Here is a 21,476-nt window from a genome sequence, read left to right on the forward strand (position 1 = left end):
TGATTTGCCCCTGAAGGGTTTTGCAAGCTGAAGAGTTAAGGGAAGAGACTGCTGTGAAAATGGCACAGGACAGTGGCGCATGCCTGTAATCCCAGATACTGAGGAGGTTAAGGCAAGAGAATCGCTTGAGCTCGGAAGGCGGAGGTTGCAGTGAGCTGAGATTGCGCCATTGCACTCTAACCTGGGCGACCAAGCAAGACTCCATTTCAAAAAAAAAAAAACAGAAGGAAAATGGGGCAGGAATCCTATCCCTTCTCAGAGACGAGGTGACTGGCAGGCTATCCCTCACCCTGTGGGAAGCTTTCAACAGCCGGTGGTCTTTGGCCACATTAGTCTTCTGTGTATAGGTGAAGGCTCTAATCTGCTATTTCTGTGTGGTGCATGGATAGATTTAGTTTTGCAGGCCCTACTTTATAAAGTGGGTTTGCTATACTTGAAAATTGGAAGATTGTGCTTAAAGGTCCAGATTGCCTCCTTCTCTGAAAATAGATTATTCCCCACCGGCTAGGCAGCATTTGAACTTGATGTAACTGAATGGAATGAACACTGACAACAGAAATGGCTGTCAGGCAGGACATTTTTGTATTGATTTTATCAATTAACAAAATATTTATTGTCATTTTTGCTAATTCAGTATTGCTTTGTGCTATAAATATGTCAAGTGTAGAATGTTTTTGAGAGATCTGTATGTAATCATATTCCGGGGCTCATGGTGGATATTTGCATGTTTCTGGATACATTAAAAATGGTTTTGATCTTATCAGACTGTCACTGAGAGCTGTGAGTCCCTTATTTGTTACACTTTTGAGAGAAATCTGTAACACCTTTGAGAGAAAATATGTATGTAGCAGAGGCAGTTCAGGATTTTTTCCCAAGGTAATAGGAGACTTTTTTCTTCTGTATGTTGCACTTTACTGTGTATATTAACAGAGAAACATTCTTGCCAAACATGGAATACTGGCTTATGTTTTCTGTCCTTACTCTTTCACTTCCTGTGGAATCTTTAGCAGGCCCTAAACCTTATCTGTCTGTGACCAACTTCTCTCAATATACATTTTTGTTTGTTTGTTTTAGCCATTTCTTTGTGTTAGAAACAAAATGCTTGTTCCTCAGTGCTGCAAAGAAATAGCACTCCAATGTAAATTTGATTTTCTCAGCAAGGCAATTTTTACTTCTATAGAAGGGTACATCTCGCGAATGGAGTAATGGTGAGAGCACACCTGGACAAGGGAGGGGAAGGGGTTCTTATTCCTGACGCAGGTAGCCCCTACTGCTGTGTTGTTCCCCTGTTGGCTAGGGTTGGACTGCACAGTCTAAGCTATTTCCAATTCACTATTTTAAAGAGAGCAGGGGTACCAGCCAGAGTGGTTGGGTGGGTAGTTTGGCGGGAAGGGCAGTTACTCAGGATGATTCAGGCCAGAGCAGGTGACCAGGGGTGACTCAGGTCAAAGCAGGTGACCAGGGGAACAGATGTAAACTACTGATTATAACTGGTGGGAAAGTTGTTTACTGAAACTAGAGGCAAGGGGGCGAAGAGAACCAGGAAGTTAAACTTTAAAATGGAGAATCAAAGAATAAGAGAGCTGAACATACTGACATACTGATTCTTTGAAGAGAAACTTGGAGTTCACTATATCTAACATTTGTGAAAATTTGATGAAAAGATATAAGCATCTAAGAGGCTTAGCTTTTTAAGACAAAGCTTCCGTACCTAGAATAGTATCTCTTAGTCAAAAACTACTCATTGCATAAAGGGAAAGAGGTTTGTTTGTTATGATGCATGTTATTTTAAGCATTGAAATTATGTATTTTATGATTTTTAAAATTGCATTTCCTGGTACTTTGTTATGCATCAGATCTGAATTATGTAGAAGAACCTGACCTATATGTAACATGACATTTAGGCATTTTTCCTAAGGGCTTTTGCCTGAGAAGAGAAATTGTAACATGCATTATAGTTGTAACATAGAAAGGGAGCTGGTAAGCACAGTATGTGAGCTAATAAGAAACTAATTAGCACCCTGCGAACCCAGAAAACCTGAGACAGGTCTCAGTTAATTTAGAAAGTTTATTTTGCCAAGGTTGAGGATTGTCAATGAAAAGAGTCAAACTATGTAAAATATTTTTAGAGTTTTCTGAAACAAATATGTGTGACCGTGGCCCATAACACAGCCCTCAGGAGGTCCTGAGAACATGTGCCCAAGGTGGTCGGTGTACAGCTTGGTTTTATGTACTTTAGGGAGACATGAGACATCAATCAAATACACTTAAGAAATACGTTGGTTTGGTTCAGAAAGGCGGGACAACTCAAAGCAGGGGTTTCCAGGCTATAGGTAAATTTAAACATTTTCTGGTTGACAGTTGGTTGAGTTTATCTAAAGACCTGGGATCAATAGAAAGGAAAGTTCAGGTTACGATAAAGGATTGTGGAGACCAAGTTTTGTTGTGCAGAAGAAGCTCTCAGATAGCAGACTTCAGACAGGAAGCAGGTTGTAAAATGTTTCTTATGGGACCTAAAAGGGTGCCTGGCTCTTAGTTGATTATCTCCTGGATCTGGGAAGAAAGAAAGAAAGGTAAACAGAGGGGAAGGGGATTCTCTATAGGATGTGGATTTTTCCCACAAGAGACTTTGCAGAGCAATTGTAACGTATGGCAAGGAAATATATTTTGGGGTTAAATATTTTGATTTTCTTCCTTGTCTCATAATGTTATGCCAGAGTCAGATTGGAAAGTAAGCCACGATATATAGAGTTAAATAAAACCCATCTGATGAGAATGTATGGTTTGTAGGGCATGACTCCCCAGACCCCTTAGATAGGAATATGAGCAAGATAAAAAGAATCAGAACTTAGTTCTCAGGATGCTCCCATGACAGCCTCAGGAAGTCCTGACAACATGTGCCCGAGGCGGTTGGGATACATCTTAGTTTTATACATTTTAGGGAGACATGGGACATCAGTCAATGTATATAAGAAGTATATTGGTTCAGTCTGGAAAGGTGGAACAACTTGAAGCAAGGGCTGGAAGACTTGAAGGGGGGTTCCAGGTTATAGATAGGTGACAGGGATGGTTACATTCTTTTGAGTTTCTGATTAGCCTCTCCAAGCGAGGCAATCAGATATGCATCTATGTCAGTGAACAGAGAGGTGACTTTGAATAGAATGGGAGGCAGGTTGGCCCTAAGCAGTTCCCAGCTTGACTTTTCCCTTTAGCTTAGTAATTTGGGGGCCCCAAGATTTATTTTCCTTTCATAACCCCTTCATTAAATCTTAAATTTTTTTTAAATGTTTGTTTTGTGCAGGAGACTTTGTTGGTTTAGGAACAATGATACCTACAGCATAGCATCAATTTGTATAAGATATTTGGTTTGTTTAGGGGTTCACTCCTCATTGGAAGTAAAACTTAAAAAAATTTTTTTTGTTGAGATATAATTCACATACCATACAACCCAACCATTTAAAATGTACAATTCAGAAGATTTTATTATATTAACAAAATTGAGTGACCTTCACCATCATGTTTTCATCACTGCCAAAAGAAACCTCATACCCATTAGGAGTTATTCCCCATATGCTCCTCTCCCAGCCCCTCCCACTGATCTGCTTTTTGTCCTGTGGATTTACCTCTTCTAGATATTTTATATACATGAGGTTATACAATTTAACAAAAACGAAACATGTATCATAAAAAATTACAGAGTAAGGGCTGGGCGTGTTGACTCATGCCTGTAATCCCAGCACTTTAGGAGGCTGAGGCAGGTGGATCATGAGGTCAGGAGATCGAGACCATCCTGGCTAACACGGTGAAACTCCATCTCTACAAAAGTTACAAAAATTAGCTGGGTGTGGTGGCATGCACCTGTAGTCCCAGCTACTCAGGAGGCTGAGGCAGGAGAATTGCTTGAATCCGGGAGGTGGAGGTTGCAATGAGCCGAGATCATGCCACTGTACTCCAGCCTGGGCAACAGAACAAGACTCCGTCTCCAAATAAATAAATACATACATACATATGGAGTAGGGAAATCCAGGCCTCTGTCCTTCCCCAAAGCAACTAATGAGCTGGCAGAAACTGTCAGAATCAACTTTTGTAAAATTTTGGAATCTTATCAAAACTGGAGGACTTGGTGAAGAAATAAGCTGCTGCTTAGTGGTGAGGGAGTACTGTAGCATTTCAGACTGCCTGGCTACCGTCCAGTTGCCTCTCTCCCACCTGTCCATGAGGAAGCCCAGGCACAAAGACTTTAAGTCAACTTTCTTAATAAGCACAAAGAACCAAGGAAACCATGGACATGGAACTAGAGTATATGAAGTCAACAATTTTCAACAGAGAATATCAGTATAGAAAACTTATTTTAAAAGGTATACTATGAGGCTGGGTGCGGTGACTCACACCTGTAATCCCAGCACTTTGGGAGGCTGAAGCTGGTGGATCACCTGAGGTCAGGAGTTTGAGAGCAGCCTGACCAATATTCTGAAACCTCATCTCTACTAAAAATACAAAAAAAATTAGCCGAGCATGGTGGCGGGCACCTGTAATCCCATCTACCTGGGAGGCTGAGGCAGGATAATCGCTTGAACCCAGGAGGCAGAGGTTGCAGTGAGCCGAGATTGCGCCACTGCACTCCAGCCTGGGCAACAGAGTGAGACTCTGTCTCAAAAATAAAAAGGACTATAACTAATTATAAGTAAGTTATTGAATTAGTAATATATTGAATTAGTATATTTTAAGTATATTGAATTAGTAATAAAGTAAGTATATTGAATTAGTAAGAAAAATCCTCCCGAGCGTCGGGTACAGTGGCTCACACCTGTAACCCCAGCACTTTGGGAGGCTGAGGCAGGTGGATCATTTGAGGTCAGGAGTTCAAGTCCAGCCTGGCCAACATGGAGATACCCTGTCTCTACTAAAAACACAAAAATCAATCAGGCATGGTGGCACGTGCCTGTAATCCCAGCTACTCAGGAAGCTGAGGCAGGAGAATCGCTTGAACCTGGGAGGCTCAGGTTGCAGTGAGATGAGATCGTGCCACTGCACTTCAACCTGGGCAACAGAGTGAGACCCTGTCTCAAAAAAAAAAAAACAAACAAAAACAACAACAACAACAAAAAGTCCTCCCAAGAAGAAAAGCCCATGACCAGATGGCTTTGCTTGTTAATTCCACCAAACATATAAAGAAGAGTTAACACAAATCTTTCTCAAAATCTTCTAAAACATTGACACTACAAGAAAAGAGGACTGTAAGCCAGATATCCTTTATGAATATAGATAGAACAATCCTTACCAAAAATATTATCAAATTGGATTCAGCACTGTATTAAAAGGATTATATTATTGCCAAGTGAGATTTACTCCCAAAATGAAAGGATAGTGCAACATATGAAAATCAGTAAGGTAGTATACCACATTAATGGAATGTGGAATAAAAACCCCACAGTCATGTTATTCGATGTAGAAAAACATTTGACAGAATTGAACACCCTTTCATGATAAAAACACTCAGCAAACTAGGTATGGAAGAAAACTCCCTTAACATGATAAGGGCCATGTATGAAAAATCCACAACTACAATCATTCTTTATGGTGAAAGACTAAAAGCTCTAGGAACCAGGAACAAAGCAAGGATACCCACTTTTACCCTTTCTATTTCATATAGTACTGACAGTTCTAGCCAGTGTAATTAGGCAACAAAAAGAAAAGGCATCCAAATTAGTTAGGAAGAAGTAAAATTATCTCTTCACTGAAAGCATGATCTCATATTTACAAAACACTGGAGTCCTCTGCTGTGGTATGAATGTGCCCCCCAAAATTCATGTGTTGAAACTTAATCACCAATGTGATCTAATGTGATAGTATTAGGAGGTGGGCCTTTAGGAAGTGTTGTGGGCGAAGCCTTCATGAATTGAAATTTGTGACCTTATGAAAGGTTAGAGGTGGGCCGGGCACAGTAGCTTTTCACTGTAATCCCAGCACTTTGGAAGGCCAAGGCAGGTGGATCACCTGAGGTTGGGAGTTCGAGACCAGCTTAGAAGCAGAGACTGGAGCCTCACTAGACACTAAACCTGCTGGCACTTTGATCTTGGACTTTCAGCCTTCAGAATTGTGAGAAATAAATTTCTGTTCTTTATGAATTAGTCTCAGCAAATTTTTTTTTTTTTTTTGAGATGGGGTTTTATTCTTGTCACCTGGGCTGGAGTGCAATGGCACGATCTCGGCTCACTGCAACCTCTACCTCCCAGATTCAAGTGATTCTCCACCTTAACCTCCTGAGTAGCTGGGTGACGCCTAACCCAATGCCCGGCTAATTTTTGTATTTTTAGTAGAGGCAAGGTTTCACCAAATTAGCCAGGCTGGTCTCAAACTCCTGACCTCAGACGATCTGCCTGCCTTGGCCTCCCAAAGTGCTGAGATTACAGGCATGAGCCACTGCACCAGGCAGCAATTTTTTTTTATAACAGCAGGAATGGACTAAGTCATCCACAGAGAAAATTGTTAGAGCTAATGAATTAAGCAAAGTTGCAGGATACAAAGTAAACACACAGAAATCTGTTGTATTTCTGTACATTTACAATGAACTATCTGAACAGGAAATTTTAAAAAATTGTAACAGCATCAAAAAGAATGAAATACTTAGTGATAAATTTAACCAAGGAAGTAAAGACTTGTTTGTAGAAAACTGCAAAATACTGCTAAAAGAAATTACAGAAGACCTAAATAAATGGAAAGACTTTCCATGCTTGGAATGATTAGAAGATTTAATATTGTTAAGATGGCAATACTACCCAAAATGATCTATAAATTTAGTTCAATCCCAATCAAAATTCCAATGGTGTTTTTTTCAGAAATAGACTTAGACTGAAATTTATATGGAATCTCATGGTACCCTGAATAGCCAAAACAATCTTGAAAAAGAAAACAAAGTTGGAGGACTCACACTGCCTGAGTTTAATGCTTACTGCAAAGCTATCATAATCAAAATAGTGTCATACTGGCATAAGGATGGATACGTGTAGATCAGTGGAATAGACAGTCCTGAAAAAAATCTCACGTATATAGTAAATTGATTTTTTTTACAAGGATGGATGTGGAGATCATTCCATCAGAAAAGGGCAGTGTATACAAATGGTACTTGGACAACTGGATGTCCACAGTCAAAAGAACACGCTTGAGATAAATGAAAGAATTAGAATGCCTCAGCAAGGAAATAGAAGGTTTTCAGAATAAGTATATGGAAATTTTAGAACTGAACTAAAAAGCTAGGGGATAGACTTACCAGTGTATTAGCGGTAACGAAGAAATGAGTGAACTAGAAGATAGAACAGAGAGCAAATAGAGTGGAAAGAAAAATGAATAGAGCCTCAAGAATTGTGGGAGTACAACAAAAGATATAATATTTATGTCTTTGGAGTTAGGTAGGGGAAATAAAGGAGGGAAGGGCTGAAAAAGTACTTGAAGAAATAATGGCCAAAAGTGTCCCAAATATGGCAGGAAACAAACCTACAGATTTTAAAAGCTCACTGAGTAAATTTGGAACATGATGAACCCAATAAATCTATGTCAGAATACATTACAAGTAAACTTCTGAAGACTAAAGATGAAGAAAATCATCCTGAAAGCAGCCAGATAAAAATTATGTTACTTATAGAAGAAAAACAATTCGAATGCCAATGGATTTCTCATCAGAACTGATAAGAATTGACTGGACGCGGTTGCTCACGCCTGTAATCCCGGCACTTTGGGAAGCTGAGGTGGGGGGATCACCTGAGGTCGGGAGTTCGAGACCAGCCTGACCAACATGGAGAAACCCTGTCTCTACTAAAAATACAAAAAATGAGCCAAATGTGGTGGTGCATGCCCGTAATCCCAGCTACTCAGGAGGCTGAGGTAGGAGAATCGCTTGAACACAGGAGGAAGAGGTTGCAGTGAGCCAAGATCGCACCATTGCACTCCAGCCTGGGCAACAAGAGTGAAACTCTGTCTCAAAAAAAAAACAAAAAACAAAAAACAAAACTATAGCTTACTGTGCCTAAAGTGTATAAACAATGTGGTTTATGCTGAGATTTTAATATGTGCTCGGCAGAGGATGTCTGTTGACTAGCCCCACTGAGACTTTGGGCACTGAGGTTCTAATGGGTTTCTCTGATAGACAACATTTAACGTATCACAAATTATTACTGAAGAATTACAGAGTCATGTGTGACTCTGTTGAGAAAGAATTCTTGGCATTTTGTGTCTGGTTTCCTCCAGACTTGTCTCTCAAACCATTTCCCTTTTCTGATTTTGTTTTGCATCCTTTTGCTACAATAAGCATAGCCATGAGTATAACTACATGATGAGGTTTATGAGTCCGTCTAGTGAATCATCATACTTGGGAGTGGTACTGGAGTCTTATACGGTTTGGTTCTGTATCCTCCCTCAAATCTCAAATCTCAGGTTGAATTTTAATTCTCAGTTTTGGGGGAGGGTCCTGGTGGGAAGTGATTGGGTCAGGGCAGTGGATTTCCCCCATGCTATTTTTGTGATAGTGAGTTCTCACAGATATGATGGTTTTTTTTTTTAAAGTTTCAATATTTTATTCAAGTTTTTTTTTTTTTTAACTGATATTAACTACAGCATTTGAAGGGGAAGAGTTAATTCCACATAAAATGCAAGACACTAAAATGTACCCATTAAACTGCTAAAAAACAAACTGAGTGGTGAGAATACGACAGAAGTCCAGTTTAGAGTCTGAGTGTTGTCACCATGTGATTACAATCACACAGACTCTTCCAAGCTTCCAGCTGGAGCTCCTGGAAGCTATTTCATACTCTGGTGCAAGGGCAAAGAAACACAACACAAGAAGGAGTAAGTCCTAAATTACTGGTTTCATCACATCTACCCTCTCCACCCCAAAATGGCAGAAAAGACACAGCGAACCCACCCTGCAGTCCTTTTGGTGTAAAAGAGGTGAGGATGAACTGGGGTGGGAACAGGTCATGACGCTGTGTCTGAAAAAGTCCCTTTCAGGGGAGTTTGTACACACAATCAAGCAATGAGCCTCTCGTCAATTAGGATTGGGAAACCAATGTTCCATTCTCAGTAAATCACAATTTCATTCATTTACTCAATATCAATTTACAAAGTACCTACATATTACCAGCTTCTACTTACAGCTATTTCTAGATAAAAAAGAAACTTGGCATCTCAGAGGGGCCACCATGTTCCCTTCAAGTCTGCCACTGAAAGAACCTTTTTTGAATTGGGTTTCTTCTGTACCCCTGAAAGGGTAACATCTTAAAGCTGAATCATCTTTAACTTGGGGGTCTAACATGATATGTAGCAATACTTGCATCCTAGACATACAACATTAAAAGATACACTAAATTCTGAAGGTTGCTATACTGCAAAATTGTTTGTTTGTTTGTTTAGAAACGGAGTCTCGCTCTGTCACCCAGACTGGAGTGCAGTGGCGCGATCTCCGTTCACTGCAACCTCCGCCTCCTGGGTTCAAGCAATTCTCCTGCCTCAGCCTCCCGAGTAGCTGGGACTACAGGCACGTGCCACCACACCCGGCTAATTTTTTGTATTTTTAGTAGAGACAGGGTTTCACCGTGTTAGCCAGGATGGTCTTGATTTCCTGACCTCATGATCCGCCCGCCTCGGCCTCCCAAAGTGCTGGGATTACAGGCATGAGCCACCGTGCCCGGCCAAAAATAGTTTAAAATTAAACAATACAGTGTTCATTTATGCTTGAAATTCCAGTCCTCAACCAAGCTTGTGACCACCAGCATTGACATTTTTGCCATCCAGGAGAGCTGACAGTGTCAGTTTGATACCTGGCTTTAGGGTCTGAGTGTATCCTAAACCTCTCAGGCTGGAGTTGTTCACTTTAGCTGAGAAGCAGGCATCGGGGTCGATCTGATACTTGGCTGCTATTCCGAAGCTAGTGTTACTGTTTCCTGCTGTCCAGGTGAGATTGATAGTAGTCTCCAACTTGTTCACCTTCTGGTAAATGGAGCTGCCAAACTGTCCTATCATTCACTTTAGTGTGAAGCTGGAATTCATCAGTCTTGTAGCCAACTGCACTGTTGCTCTGGGTCACTCGGGACTTTGCATTCTCAAAATTCATCTGGTAGCTGGCCAGCCAGCTCTCGTAACCCAGCACCAGAGCACCCTGGATTGAGGGCCCAGCAATGTCAAAATCCATGTCTCAGCCCAGGTTAATGTGCTCCTGCTTGTACCCTGTCTTGATTTTAGCATTTTTTCCCCAGTGTTAGGTGAGAAGGATGAATTGAAAGTCACCTTCAGTTCATGTGAAAGCTGATCTTCCACAGTAACCTCAGTGCCTGGTGTGTTGTCAGTGTTCTATTTCTCTGTAAATGTCAGGCCATATTCAGTCCATCTGTACTTGGTTTCCAGACGGCCTGTCACTTTGGTGGTCTCACTGTTGGCTGAGCCTGAGCTTGTAAATTCCAATCCATTCTTCTCTTTTGTTTTCAAATCAAGTTCTATTAAGCCAAATCCATAGCCCTTGGTGAAGACATCCCTGGCAGATTTTCCAAGATCTCTTACATGGGTGGCCCAGCCATCTTTTCAGAGGTGGCGGCAGCAGGCTCAGAGGCAGCTATGGCAGGGGCTGTGGTGCGGAGGCAGATTTCCCTCATGCTCTTTTTGTGATCATGAGTTCTCACGAGATCTGATCGTTTAAAAGTGTGTAGCACTTCCCTCTCTTGCTTGCTCTTTCTCCTGCCACAATGTGAAGATTTACTTGCTTCTCCTTCATCCTTCCACCATGATTGTAAGTTTCCTGAGGCCTCCCTTCCATGCTTCATGTACAGCCTGTGGAACTGTGAGTCAATTAAACCTCTTTTTTTCATGAATTACCCAGTATCAGGTAGTTCTTTGTAGCAGGGTCCCCTGAAACAATCAGGAAGAAAAGAACATGGTAAGGAAGATGTATAGGGTAAATGTAGTAGGCATCGCTATTCTACATGAATTTTCTAAACTTGTTGATGGCGGAAGCAAAGATTATCGTATGATCTGATGTGGATTTGAATGTATATAGAGGAAATACTTAGGAAAATTATGTTTTTAAACAGAAAGAGTAAGGGGATGTAATGGGAGGTAAGTTCTGTACAATTATTCAAACTGGTAAAATGGGCCAGGTGTGGTGGCTTATCCTCTAATGCCAGCACTTTGTGAGGCTGAGGCAGGAGGATTGCTCAAGCTCAGGAGTTTGAAACCAGCCTGGGCAACATAGTAACACCCCGTCTCTTAAAAAAAAAAAAAAAAAAAAAAAAAAAAAAAAATTAGCCAGGTGTGGTGATGCACACCTGGTCCCAGCAACTTGGGAGGCTGAGGTGGGAGGATTGCTGTAGACTGGGAGATTGAGGCTATAGTGAGCCATGATCATGCTGCTGCTCTCCAGCCTAGGTGTCAGAGTGAGACCCTGCCTCAAAAAAACAACAAAATAGCAAACTGGTAAAATGATGACACCAGTAAATTATGATAAGCTATATGTATGTAATGTAGCACCTAGAGCAACCACTTAAAAAGCTATACAATGGCTGGGCATGGTGGCTCACACCTGTAATCCCAGCACTTTGGGAGGCCAAGGCAGGGGGATCACCTGAGGTCAGGAGTTCAAGACCAGCCTGGCCAATATGACGAAACCCCATCTCTACTAAAAATACAAAAATTAGCTGGGTGTGGTGGCGGGGGCCTGTAATCCCGGCTACTCAGGATGCTGAGGCATAAGAATTGCGTGAACTCGGGAGGAGGAGGATGCAGTGAGCCGAGATCGTGCCATTGCACTCCAGCCTGAGCAACAGAATGATACTGTCTCCAAAAAAAAAAAGAAAGCAAAAAGCTATACAATGAAATACACTAAGAAACACTGTAGGCAAATCAAGACAGAACTATAAAAAAGTTTGAGTAACCCATGAGAAAGTTGTAAAGAAAACAAAGAGGCAAAAAGCCCAGAGAACAAACAGAAATAAAACTTAAATGGCAGACATTCCAACCAATAAGAACAGAATACGTATTCTTTTCATGTGCCTTTGGAAACATAGACGAAGATAGACATATCCTGAGCCATAAACCAACACAAAGCAAAAATTTCTTTTGTTAAAACATTTTTTTCTAATTTAAAAAATGTAATGTCGGTCATATCAATAGGCTAAAGAAGAAAATTAATTATTTTATCAGTTAATGCAATAGGAGTTTGGCAGAATTCAACAACCATTTGTAAACAAAACTGTCAGTACAATAGGAACAGAGGAGAATCTTCTAAAAATCTACAGCTAACATTCTTTTTTGAATTTTGGTAATACGTAACACAAAATTGACTGTTTTATAACCTTTTACAATTCAGTGGCATTAAGTACATTCACATTGTTGTGCAACCATCACCACTTTCCAGAATTTTTTCATTATCCCACATAGAAATTGTATATCCATTAAACAATAACTCCTCATTCCCACTTCCCCCAGTCCCTGGTAACCTCTGTTTTACTTTGTCTGTATGAATTTGCCTATTTTAGGTACCTCACATAAGTGGAATCATACAATATTTGTCCTTTTGTGACTGGCTTATGTCACTTGGCATATTTTCAAGGCTTATCTCTTAAAAGCATCCATCAGAATGTCCCTCCTTTTTAAGGCTGAAAAATGCTCCATTGTATGTATATACCACATTTTCTTTATTCATTCATTTTCATTCATTCACATTTTCTTTATTCATTCAGTTGATAAACATTCAGGTTGTTTCCAGCTGTTGTGAACAGTATTGCTATGAACATCGGTGTACAAGTGTCTGTCTGAGTCCCTGCTTTCAGTTTTTGGGGGTATATTCCTAGGAATGGAATTGTTGGATCAGATGGTAATTACATGTTTAATTTTTTGAGGAACTGCCAAACCGTTTTTCATAGAAACTGTATCGTTTTACATTCCCATTGGCAATGTGCAAGTTTCCAATTTCTCCACACCCCACAAAAATATGTTTTTCTTTTTTCTGGTAATGGTTATCCTGTTTGTGGAACAGTATTTATTTTTTATTTAATTTATTTTTAATTAAAACTTTTGTTAAACATCTACTCTTGATTCTGGTCTATGGAACGGTATTCTTTTTTTTTTTTTTTTTGAGATGGAGTTTTGCTCTGTTGCCCAGGCTGCAGTGTAGTGGCGCAATCTTGGCTCACTGCAACCTCTGTCTCCCAGGTTCAAGCAATTCTCTGCTTCAGCCTCCCAAGTAGCTGGGACTACAGGAGTGCACCACCACACCCAGCCAAGTTTTGTATTTTTAATAGAGATGGTGTTTCACCATCTTGGCCAGGCCGGTCTTGAACTCCTGACCTCGCGATCCACCCGCCTTGGCCTCTCAAAGTGCTGGTATTACAGATGTGAGCCACTGCATCTGGCCAGGACAGTATTCTTAATGGTGAAAGATTAAATGCTTTCCTTCCACAATTGGGAACAAACCAAGGTTATATCTGTTCTTACCACTCTCATTCAGCATAGCACTGGAAGTTCTAACCACATTAGCAAAGAAATGAAACTGTTCCTATTTGCAGAGGACATGATTGTCTATGTAGAAAATCTCAAGGAATGAAGGGAAAAAAAACTTTTAAAGCTAAGTAAGTTTAGTCCAGTTGCCATGTAGAAGATAAAACAGACAAACAGTTGTATCATATGTCATAGCATGAACATACGGTCACTGAAGTTAAAATACAATACCATTAAAATTACTAAAAAAAGAAGAAAGCTGAAGAAATTCTTAGGTGTAAATCTAACAAAACGTGTAGGGTCTGTTTGCAGAAAATCACAAAATGTTGATGAAATAAATCATAGACTATCTAAACAAATGGAGAGACATACTGTGTTTATGAATTTGAAGATCCAACATAGTAGAGATGTAAGTTCTCACCAAATTGATATACAGGTTTAATGGGAATCCTATCAAAATTTCAGCAAGGGCTTTTACAAGATTATTGTAAAATTTGCATAGAAAGGCACAGGCACAGGCTGTTTTAAAATAGCTAAATCAACTTCTAACATGAAGAATAAAGTGAGAGGAATTGGTTTACCCGATTTCAAGTCCTGCTGTGTAGCCGCGATAATCAAACTTGTGCCTTCGATCAGTACAACAGAGAGCCCAGAAAGAGAACCAGCATCAGTGTATGGAGGGGATTAATAGTCTTGAACATATGGAACCAGGTTTCAGGTTAAAAGCAGGATCTATAAATCTCACTTGGGTGCTCTAGGACTGCTTTCTTTTTGCCTTGACTATGGTTAGTGGCTTAAGTTGGTTAGTGGGCGTGGCTGGCTGTTGAGTGAGCAGGGATGTGTTTGTGTTACAGGCATTGATGGCCTTCCGGGATGTGGCTGTGGCCTTCACCCAGAAGGAGTGGAAGCTATTGAGTTCTGCTCAGAGGACCCTGTACAGGGAGGTAATGCTGGAGAACTACAGCCATCTGGTCTCCCTGGGTAAGACTGGCCTGTTTAAGGTTTCAGATTCTGCTTATGGGCATTTTAATCTCTTACGTAGCAGCTGCCATGCCTCTGACTCAGAAAGAAAAACAGTTTTTTCCCCTATTCCCCCAGAGAATGCCTGACTTTAGTAGAGCAGTTTTATGTGTGCGTGTGTGTGTGCGTGCTGTGAGCATGTGTCTGACACTGCATTTCAGGCCTGTTTACCTTGGCTGGGCTCCTCCTCTAAGATTATCTTCCTTCAAAAGGAGGAATATTTTTATTAACTCAAGCACAGGGTAGAATGAACATATTGCTTTTAGGTCTAGGATCCCCTCCCTGTATTCATCCTGTCTCAGCATTCATTGTTTTACTCCACCCCCGCACCTCCCTATCACCTTCTGGGTTTACTGCATTCCTGGGTTGGCTCTGAGTTCTGAGATAGCCTCTTAAACCACTAACTCAAGATCACCTTGTGTTTTTTTTGTTTTTTTTTTTTTTTTTCTGTGAGTAGGAATTGCATTTTCCAAACCAAAACTCATCGAACAGCTGGAGCAAGGGAACGAACCTTGGAGAGAGGAGAACGAACATCTTCTGGACCTTTGTCCAGGTGAGTGGGGAACCCTGGGCAGGCGAGGGTGCAGGGCAGTGAGGAGCACAGCAGGTAAGGAAGGAGGGGCTGTTTTTGAAGTGCTAGGAGGAAGTTCTTCTTCTTCAGGCCTCCTAGGCCGCTGGTAAAGGCTGCATGGCACTGCCTGCCTTCCACACTGTGTGCCTCCCCCCAGGAGAGGGCACCCCTGGCATTCCATCTCCTTCCTCCATCAGGGAGCCTCACTCCTCACTTGGCTTCCTGTCTCGAGCACATTCAGGATTTCTCCATTCTTGGGCTCATGTGGTTGGCGTGATCTTCAAAACAGTACCTGTCCTTTGAGACTAAGTCCTCTGCCCCTGTTTTTTTTTTTTTTTTTTCGAGACAGAGTCTTGCTCTGTCACCCAGGCTGGAGTGCAATGGCAGGATCTCAGCTCACTGCAACCTCCACCTCCTGGGTTCAAGCAATTCTTCTGCCCCAGCTTCCTGAGTAGCTGGGACTACAGGTGCCCACCATCATGCCCAGCTAAATTTTTTTGTATTTTTAGTAGAGATGGGGTTTTACCATATTGGTCAGTCTGGTCTCGAACTCCTGAGCTCAGGCAATCCACCTGCTTTGGCCTCCCAAAGTGTTGGGATTACAGGCGTGAGCCACCGCGCCCAGCCAGTTTCTATTCTTAACCTGGTAAGTTTTTTGTGCATCATTTCTATCCTGTAAATTCTCATAACTCTGTTTCTTTTATCATAGATTATTTAACATCACAGCAAGGTGTGAAAAACTGTACAATGAGTAGGGTTGGGGCAGCCGTATAGCCTAAGAGATAGCATGTTATAAAGCCAGGTAATAGCCCCATACTTTTCCTGATTGTGTCCTGTTCCTCCGCCTCCGTTTTCTGAGTTAGCATTCCATGATTGCCTTTATCCTTTTATTCCATCCGATGGGTTCTTCATTCATATAGGGTGTTGTTTTGCATGTCTGTAAACTTCTCTGCACATAATATTATTAAGTTGTTTCCAACCTTTTGACTATGAAATAATCTTGCTCTGTATTCATGTATGCCTCCTTGGGAACACGTGCAAGAGTTTCTCTTAAGATATATACCAGCTGGGTTCGGTGGCTCACGCCTGTAATCCCAGCACTTTGGGAGGCTGAGGCAGGTGGATCACAAGGTCAGGAGTTCAAGACCAGCCTGGCCAACATGGTGAAACCCCATCTCTACTAAAAATAGAAAAGTTAGCCGGGCATGGTGGTGCATGCCTGTAATCCCAGCTACTCAGGAGGCTGAGGCAGGAGAATTTCTTGAATCTGGGAGGCGGACGTTGCAGTGAGCTGAGATTGCGCCATTGCCCTCCAGCCTGGTTGACAGAGCGAGACTCCATCTCACAAAGAAAGAAAGAAAAAAAAAAGATATATACCTAGGTGTGTAGTAGCTAGTTCATAGACATGCATAGCCTCAACTTACATAAGTTATGCCAACTTGTGTTCTCAAGTAGGCATGGCAGCTTATGCTCCCAGCAGGAGTCTATGAGAATTCTTGTTGCACATCCTCACCAATATTTGGGAGTGTCAGACCTCATGTTTTATCCATCTATTCAGCTGGAAGCGAAATCTCAGACGGGTTTTTAAGTTGCTTACTAGTGAGCATGAGCATCTTTTCGTATGTTGCTTGGCCCTTCCTGGTTCCCCATCTGTGATTTGACCATTCAAGGTATTTGCCTACTTTTCAGTGGGTTTATTCTTTTTGTTATTGATTTGTAGAAATCCCAAATTATAGAAACATTTAGGTCTTTAATCTAACTAGAATTAATTTTATATGAATGCTGGGAGATAGAAATTAATTTTTGCCTGCTTTATCTTCTTGTTTATTTTCATGGTTTCCTGGCATTTTATTTTTGTTTTGTTTTTTGCTTTTAAATATAACTATATAGCTGGTGTTACACTATGTAGCAACTGAGTGCTTTTGTCTTTCTAAAAAAATTTCATTATATGAAAATGGGCTGGGCACAATGGCTCACGCCTGTAATCCCAGACTTTGGGAGGCTGAGGTGGGTTGAGGTGGCCTCACCTGAGGCCAGGAGTTTGAGACTAGCCTGGCCAACATGGCGAAATCCTGTCTCTACTAAAAACACGAAAATTAGCCGAGCCTGGTGGCGCATGCCTGTAATACCAGCTACTCAGATGGCTGAGGAGTGAGAATCGCTTGAACCTGGGAGGCGAAGGTTGCAGTGAACTGAGATCACACCACTGTACTCCAGCCTAAGCTACAGAGTGAGACTCTGTCTCAAAAAAAAAAGTAAAATAATGATAAAAATGTTATTAAGATACAGTAACTAAGGTATAAGATGTGTTTTTAAGGTATAATAAACTACACTTATTTAGGTGTAAAATTTGGTTAGTTTTGGTATATGTATACATGCATGAAACCACTGCCACAACTAAAGTAACAAGCATGTCTGTCATCCTTGAAAGTTTTCTTTTGCCTCACTGTAATCCTACCTCCCACTCCTTCCTGTCCTCCCCTGTACCTGGGCAACCACTGATCAGCTTTCTATAATTATAGATTTGTCTGCATTTTCTAGAATTTGTATAACTGGATTATACAACTGGTTTCTTCACTCAGCATAATTATTTTGAATTTTATCTATGATGTGTGTATCAATAGTTTATTAACTTTTATTGCTGAGTATTCCTTTATATGGCTAGGTCACATTTTAATACTGACCTATGGAAAGATATTTGGGTTTTCATTTTTGACAAATATAAATAAAGCTGTTTTAAGCATACAAGTTTTCGTGTGAATATAATGCTTTCATTTCTGTTGAATAAATACCTGGGACTGGAATGGCTGGGTTGTATGATGATGGATACAATCTATATTTAACTTTTTAAGAAACTCACAAACTGCTTTCGAAAGTGGCTGCACCTTTTCGCATTCCCACGGCAGCGCAGTGTGTGAGAGCTCCGGGTGTTCCGCATCTGTCGAAACTTGGCTTGGTTATTGTATTAATTTCAGACGTTCTTATAGTTGTGTAGTGAGTGGCATCTTACTGTGGTTTTGACATTTTCTTAATGACCGATGACGTTGAGTATCTTCATGCACTTATTTGCCATCTTATATCTTCTTTAGAGAAGTGTGTTTTCACATCTTTTGCCCATTTAAAAATGTGGTTTCTTATTTTTGTATTATTGAGTTTGAGAGTTCTTCAGATATTCTATATAGAAGTCCATTATCAGATACATGATTTACAAACATTTTTTCTGTGGTTTACTTTTTATAATCTTACTAGTGCCTTTCAAAGAGAAATTTTTAACTGGGATGAAATCCAGTTTTCAATTTTTTCTCTTATGAATTACAGTTTTGGTAGTATATTTAAGAAATTTTTGGCCGGGCGCGGTGGCTCATGCCTGTAATCCCAGCACTTTGGGAGGCCGAGGCGGGCGGATCACAAGGTCAGGAGATCGAGACCACGGTGAAACCCCGTCTCTACTAAAAATACAAAAAATTAGCCGGGCGCGGTTGTGGGCACCTGTAGTCCCAGCTACTCGGGAGGCTGAGGCAGGAGAATGGCGTGAACCCGGGAGGCGGAGCTTGCAGTGAGCCGAGATCGCGCCACTGCACTCCAGCCTGGGCGACAGAGCGAGACTCCGTCTCAAAAAAAAAAAAAAAAAAAAAGAAATTTTAGTCTAAACTAAGGTCAGAAAGGTTCTCATTTTTTTCTTTTAGTAATTTTATAATTTTTAATTACATTTAGGTCTATACGCCTATTTTGAGTAAATATAAAAATGTACATAAATTCAGGCCTCCCCTTTTTTAGGGGAGGAAGGGCATACAAATATCCAATTTTTCCAGCACCATTTATTGAAAAGACCACCCTTTCTTTACTGAATTTCCTATGTACTTTTGTGGAAAATCAGTTGGCCATACATGATAGGTCTATACCTGGACTTTATGTTTTTTTCTACTCCTCTGTTAGCGTCTCTATGCCAATACCGCAGTTTTGATTACTGTAGGTTTATTAGGTCTTGAACTCACTGTAAATCCTCCATCTTCTTTGGGAAGCCGAGGCAGGCGGATCACAAGCTCAGGAGTTCAAGACTAGTCTGGCCAGCATAGTGAAACCCCATCTCTACTAAAAATACAAAAAAAATTAGTTGAGTGTGGTGGTGTGCACCTCTAATCGCAGCTACTCGGGAGGCTGAGGCAGGAGAATCGTGTGAACTCGGGTGGCAGAGGTTGCAGTGAGCCGAGATCGCACTATTGCACTCCAACTCAGGCAAAGTGCGACGAGACTCCATCTCAAAATAAAATAAAATATCCTCCATCTTTGCTTTTTTTTTTTTGCAAGTTCTTTTCGTTATTCTTTTTTTTTTCATATGAATTTTAGAATCAGCTTGTCAGTTTTTATCAAAAATGCCTGCTGAGATTTGGATTGGGATCGAATTGAATCTGTATCAATTTGTGGAGAACTTACATGTAAATAATACTGTGTCTTACCGTACGTGAACACAGTGTGGCTCTCCATTTACATAAGACTTCTTTCATTTTTGTCGGCATTGTTTTGTCATTTCTAGTATACAGGCCTTACATATCTCTTGTCAGATTTGCCCCTAAGTGTTGTATTTTTTATGCTATTTTTAAGTGTCAATTTTCAGTTGTTTATTGATGGTACATAGAAATAAAATGGATTTATGTGTAGTGATTTTTGCATGCTGTAATCTTGCAAAACTCACATCTTTTTCCACTGGAATATTTTAATACGAAGGACCTTCTCTGTATTCCAGATGGACTGTGAATGGCAATCCCTAAAGCTGCTTAAGTTCGCTCTTGCAGATATGATCTTACTGACTCTAATCAATGATACAAGGAGTTTTTCTTAGGAATAGTATGGTCAAAAATAAGAAATACATATTTTGTGATTAAAAATAGTTAACAAGCCGGGCGCGGTGGCTCAAGCCTGTAATCCCAGCACTCTGGGAGGCCGAGGTGGGTGGATCACGAGGTCAGGAGATCGAGACCATCCTGGCTAACACGTGAAACCCCGTCTCTACTAAAAAAATACAAAAATTAGCCGGGAGCGGTGGCGGGCGCCTGTAGTCCCAGCTACTCGGGAGGCTGAGGCAGGAGAATGGCGTGAACCCGGGAGGTGGAGCTTGCAGTGAGCTGAGATCCGGCCACTGCACTCCAGCCTGGGGGACAGAGCGAGACTCCGTATCAAAAAAAAAAAAAAAAAAAAAGTTAACAAATGGAATAACATATAAATCAGTATTCTATTTATAATCGTCTGCCTTGAACCAAGGGTCTTCTGTTAAATAGTTTAATTCCATTAAATTCTTCACTTCTGTTCTGATAGGGCACTCAAAACCCTGATTCAGTTTCTTGCTATGGGTTGCTACTTGCGGGGCACATTTCTGATCAATGCTCTTAAAAATTTGTTCCAGGGGCTGGGTGCGGTGGCTCACGCCTGTAATCCCAGCACTTTGGGAGGCCAAGGTGGGCGGATCACTTGAGGTCAGGAGTTTGAGACCAGCCTGGCCAACATCGTGAGACCCTATTACGACTAAAAATACAAAAAATTAGCCAGGCGTGGTGGGTGCGCCTGTAATCCCAGCTTCTCGGGAGACTGTGGTGGGAGAATTGCTTAAACCCAGGAGGTGGAGGTTGCAGTGAGCTGAGATAGCGCCACTACACTCCAGCCTGGGTGACAGAGTGAAACTCTGTCTCAAAAAAAAAAAAAAAAAAAAAAAAAAAAAAGAACTTAGTCCATAATTACCTAGGAGTTATGGTATCAACTTATGGAAGCTGAAAGCACTGCCACTTTCCAGAGCGTTTAATTTATACCATCATGGGAATTAGTATTATCTCCAATTGGCAGCCTATTTAAACCTAGAAACAAAATTTTTTGAAAAAGTAAATTTGTATAGGTTTAACAGTTTTGGATAAGAATATGCTTAAGCCAAAATATGTATAATCCCTGAAACATCTTTATGCTAATAAGTCATCTATTACTAACCTTCAAACGCTGAACTTCTCCTTCATTCGCCAGATTTTTAAAAAATCCTGGAATGTTGAGCAAAACAGTGTACGCAGTGTTGTGCAATGCTATTCGGGGAATATACTTGGCCGCAGTCTGCCCAGAGGCTAGAGGATGGCACCCTCGTTTGCCAGGAGGGCAGCATCAGGGATTCCTCTTCTTCAAGAGGACTTAAGAGTGTCCATGCAGCAGTTCAGGAGACAACTCACATCAGGCTGCTATGGAAGCTCCCTGGCCTAAAGCCTGTTCCACACAGGAACCCGTATCTCTTGCTGCAGCCTATCTGATTCGTGGGTGCCCCTTACTTGGGTCGCCACAGTCAAGGAAGCCCAAAATATGGCTCCCGTTCAGATGTTTAGATCTTATTTATAGCATCTTCAGGATCGTAATCAGTCTGTTACTTACCGCAGCT

General features: G+C 41.1%; 1 protein-coding gene and 1 pseudogene across 4 annotated transcripts in view; one reads left to right on the forward strand and one right to left on the reverse strand.

The window, feature by feature from the left end:
* The window catches only part of ZNF169 (zinc finger protein 169), a 45,377-nt gene that overhangs the window by 19,321 nt on the left and 4,580 nt on the right, over nucleotides 1-21,476 (forward strand). For all 4 annotated transcript variants that reach the window (XM_050761388.1, XM_050761389.1, XM_050761386.1 and 1 more), the window contains 2 exons: nucleotides 14,334-14,460; nucleotides 14,957-15,052. In XM_050761388.1, the coding sequence (XP_050617345.1) occupies nucleotides 14,334-14,460; nucleotides 14,957-15,052 (223 nt within the window). The remainder of the gene's footprint in view (nucleotides 1-14,333; nucleotides 14,461-14,956; nucleotides 15,053-21,476) is intronic.
* Nucleotides 9,721-10,499, reverse strand: LOC126937721 (voltage-dependent anion-selective channel protein 1-like; annotated as a pseudogene).

This window comes from Macaca thibetana, chromosome 15 (genome assembly GCF_024542745.1).
Source record: "Macaca thibetana thibetana isolate TM-01 chromosome 15, ASM2454274v1, whole genome shotgun sequence".
NCBI classification, from domain to species: Eukaryota; Metazoa; Chordata; class Mammalia; order Primates; family Cercopithecidae; genus Macaca; species Macaca thibetana.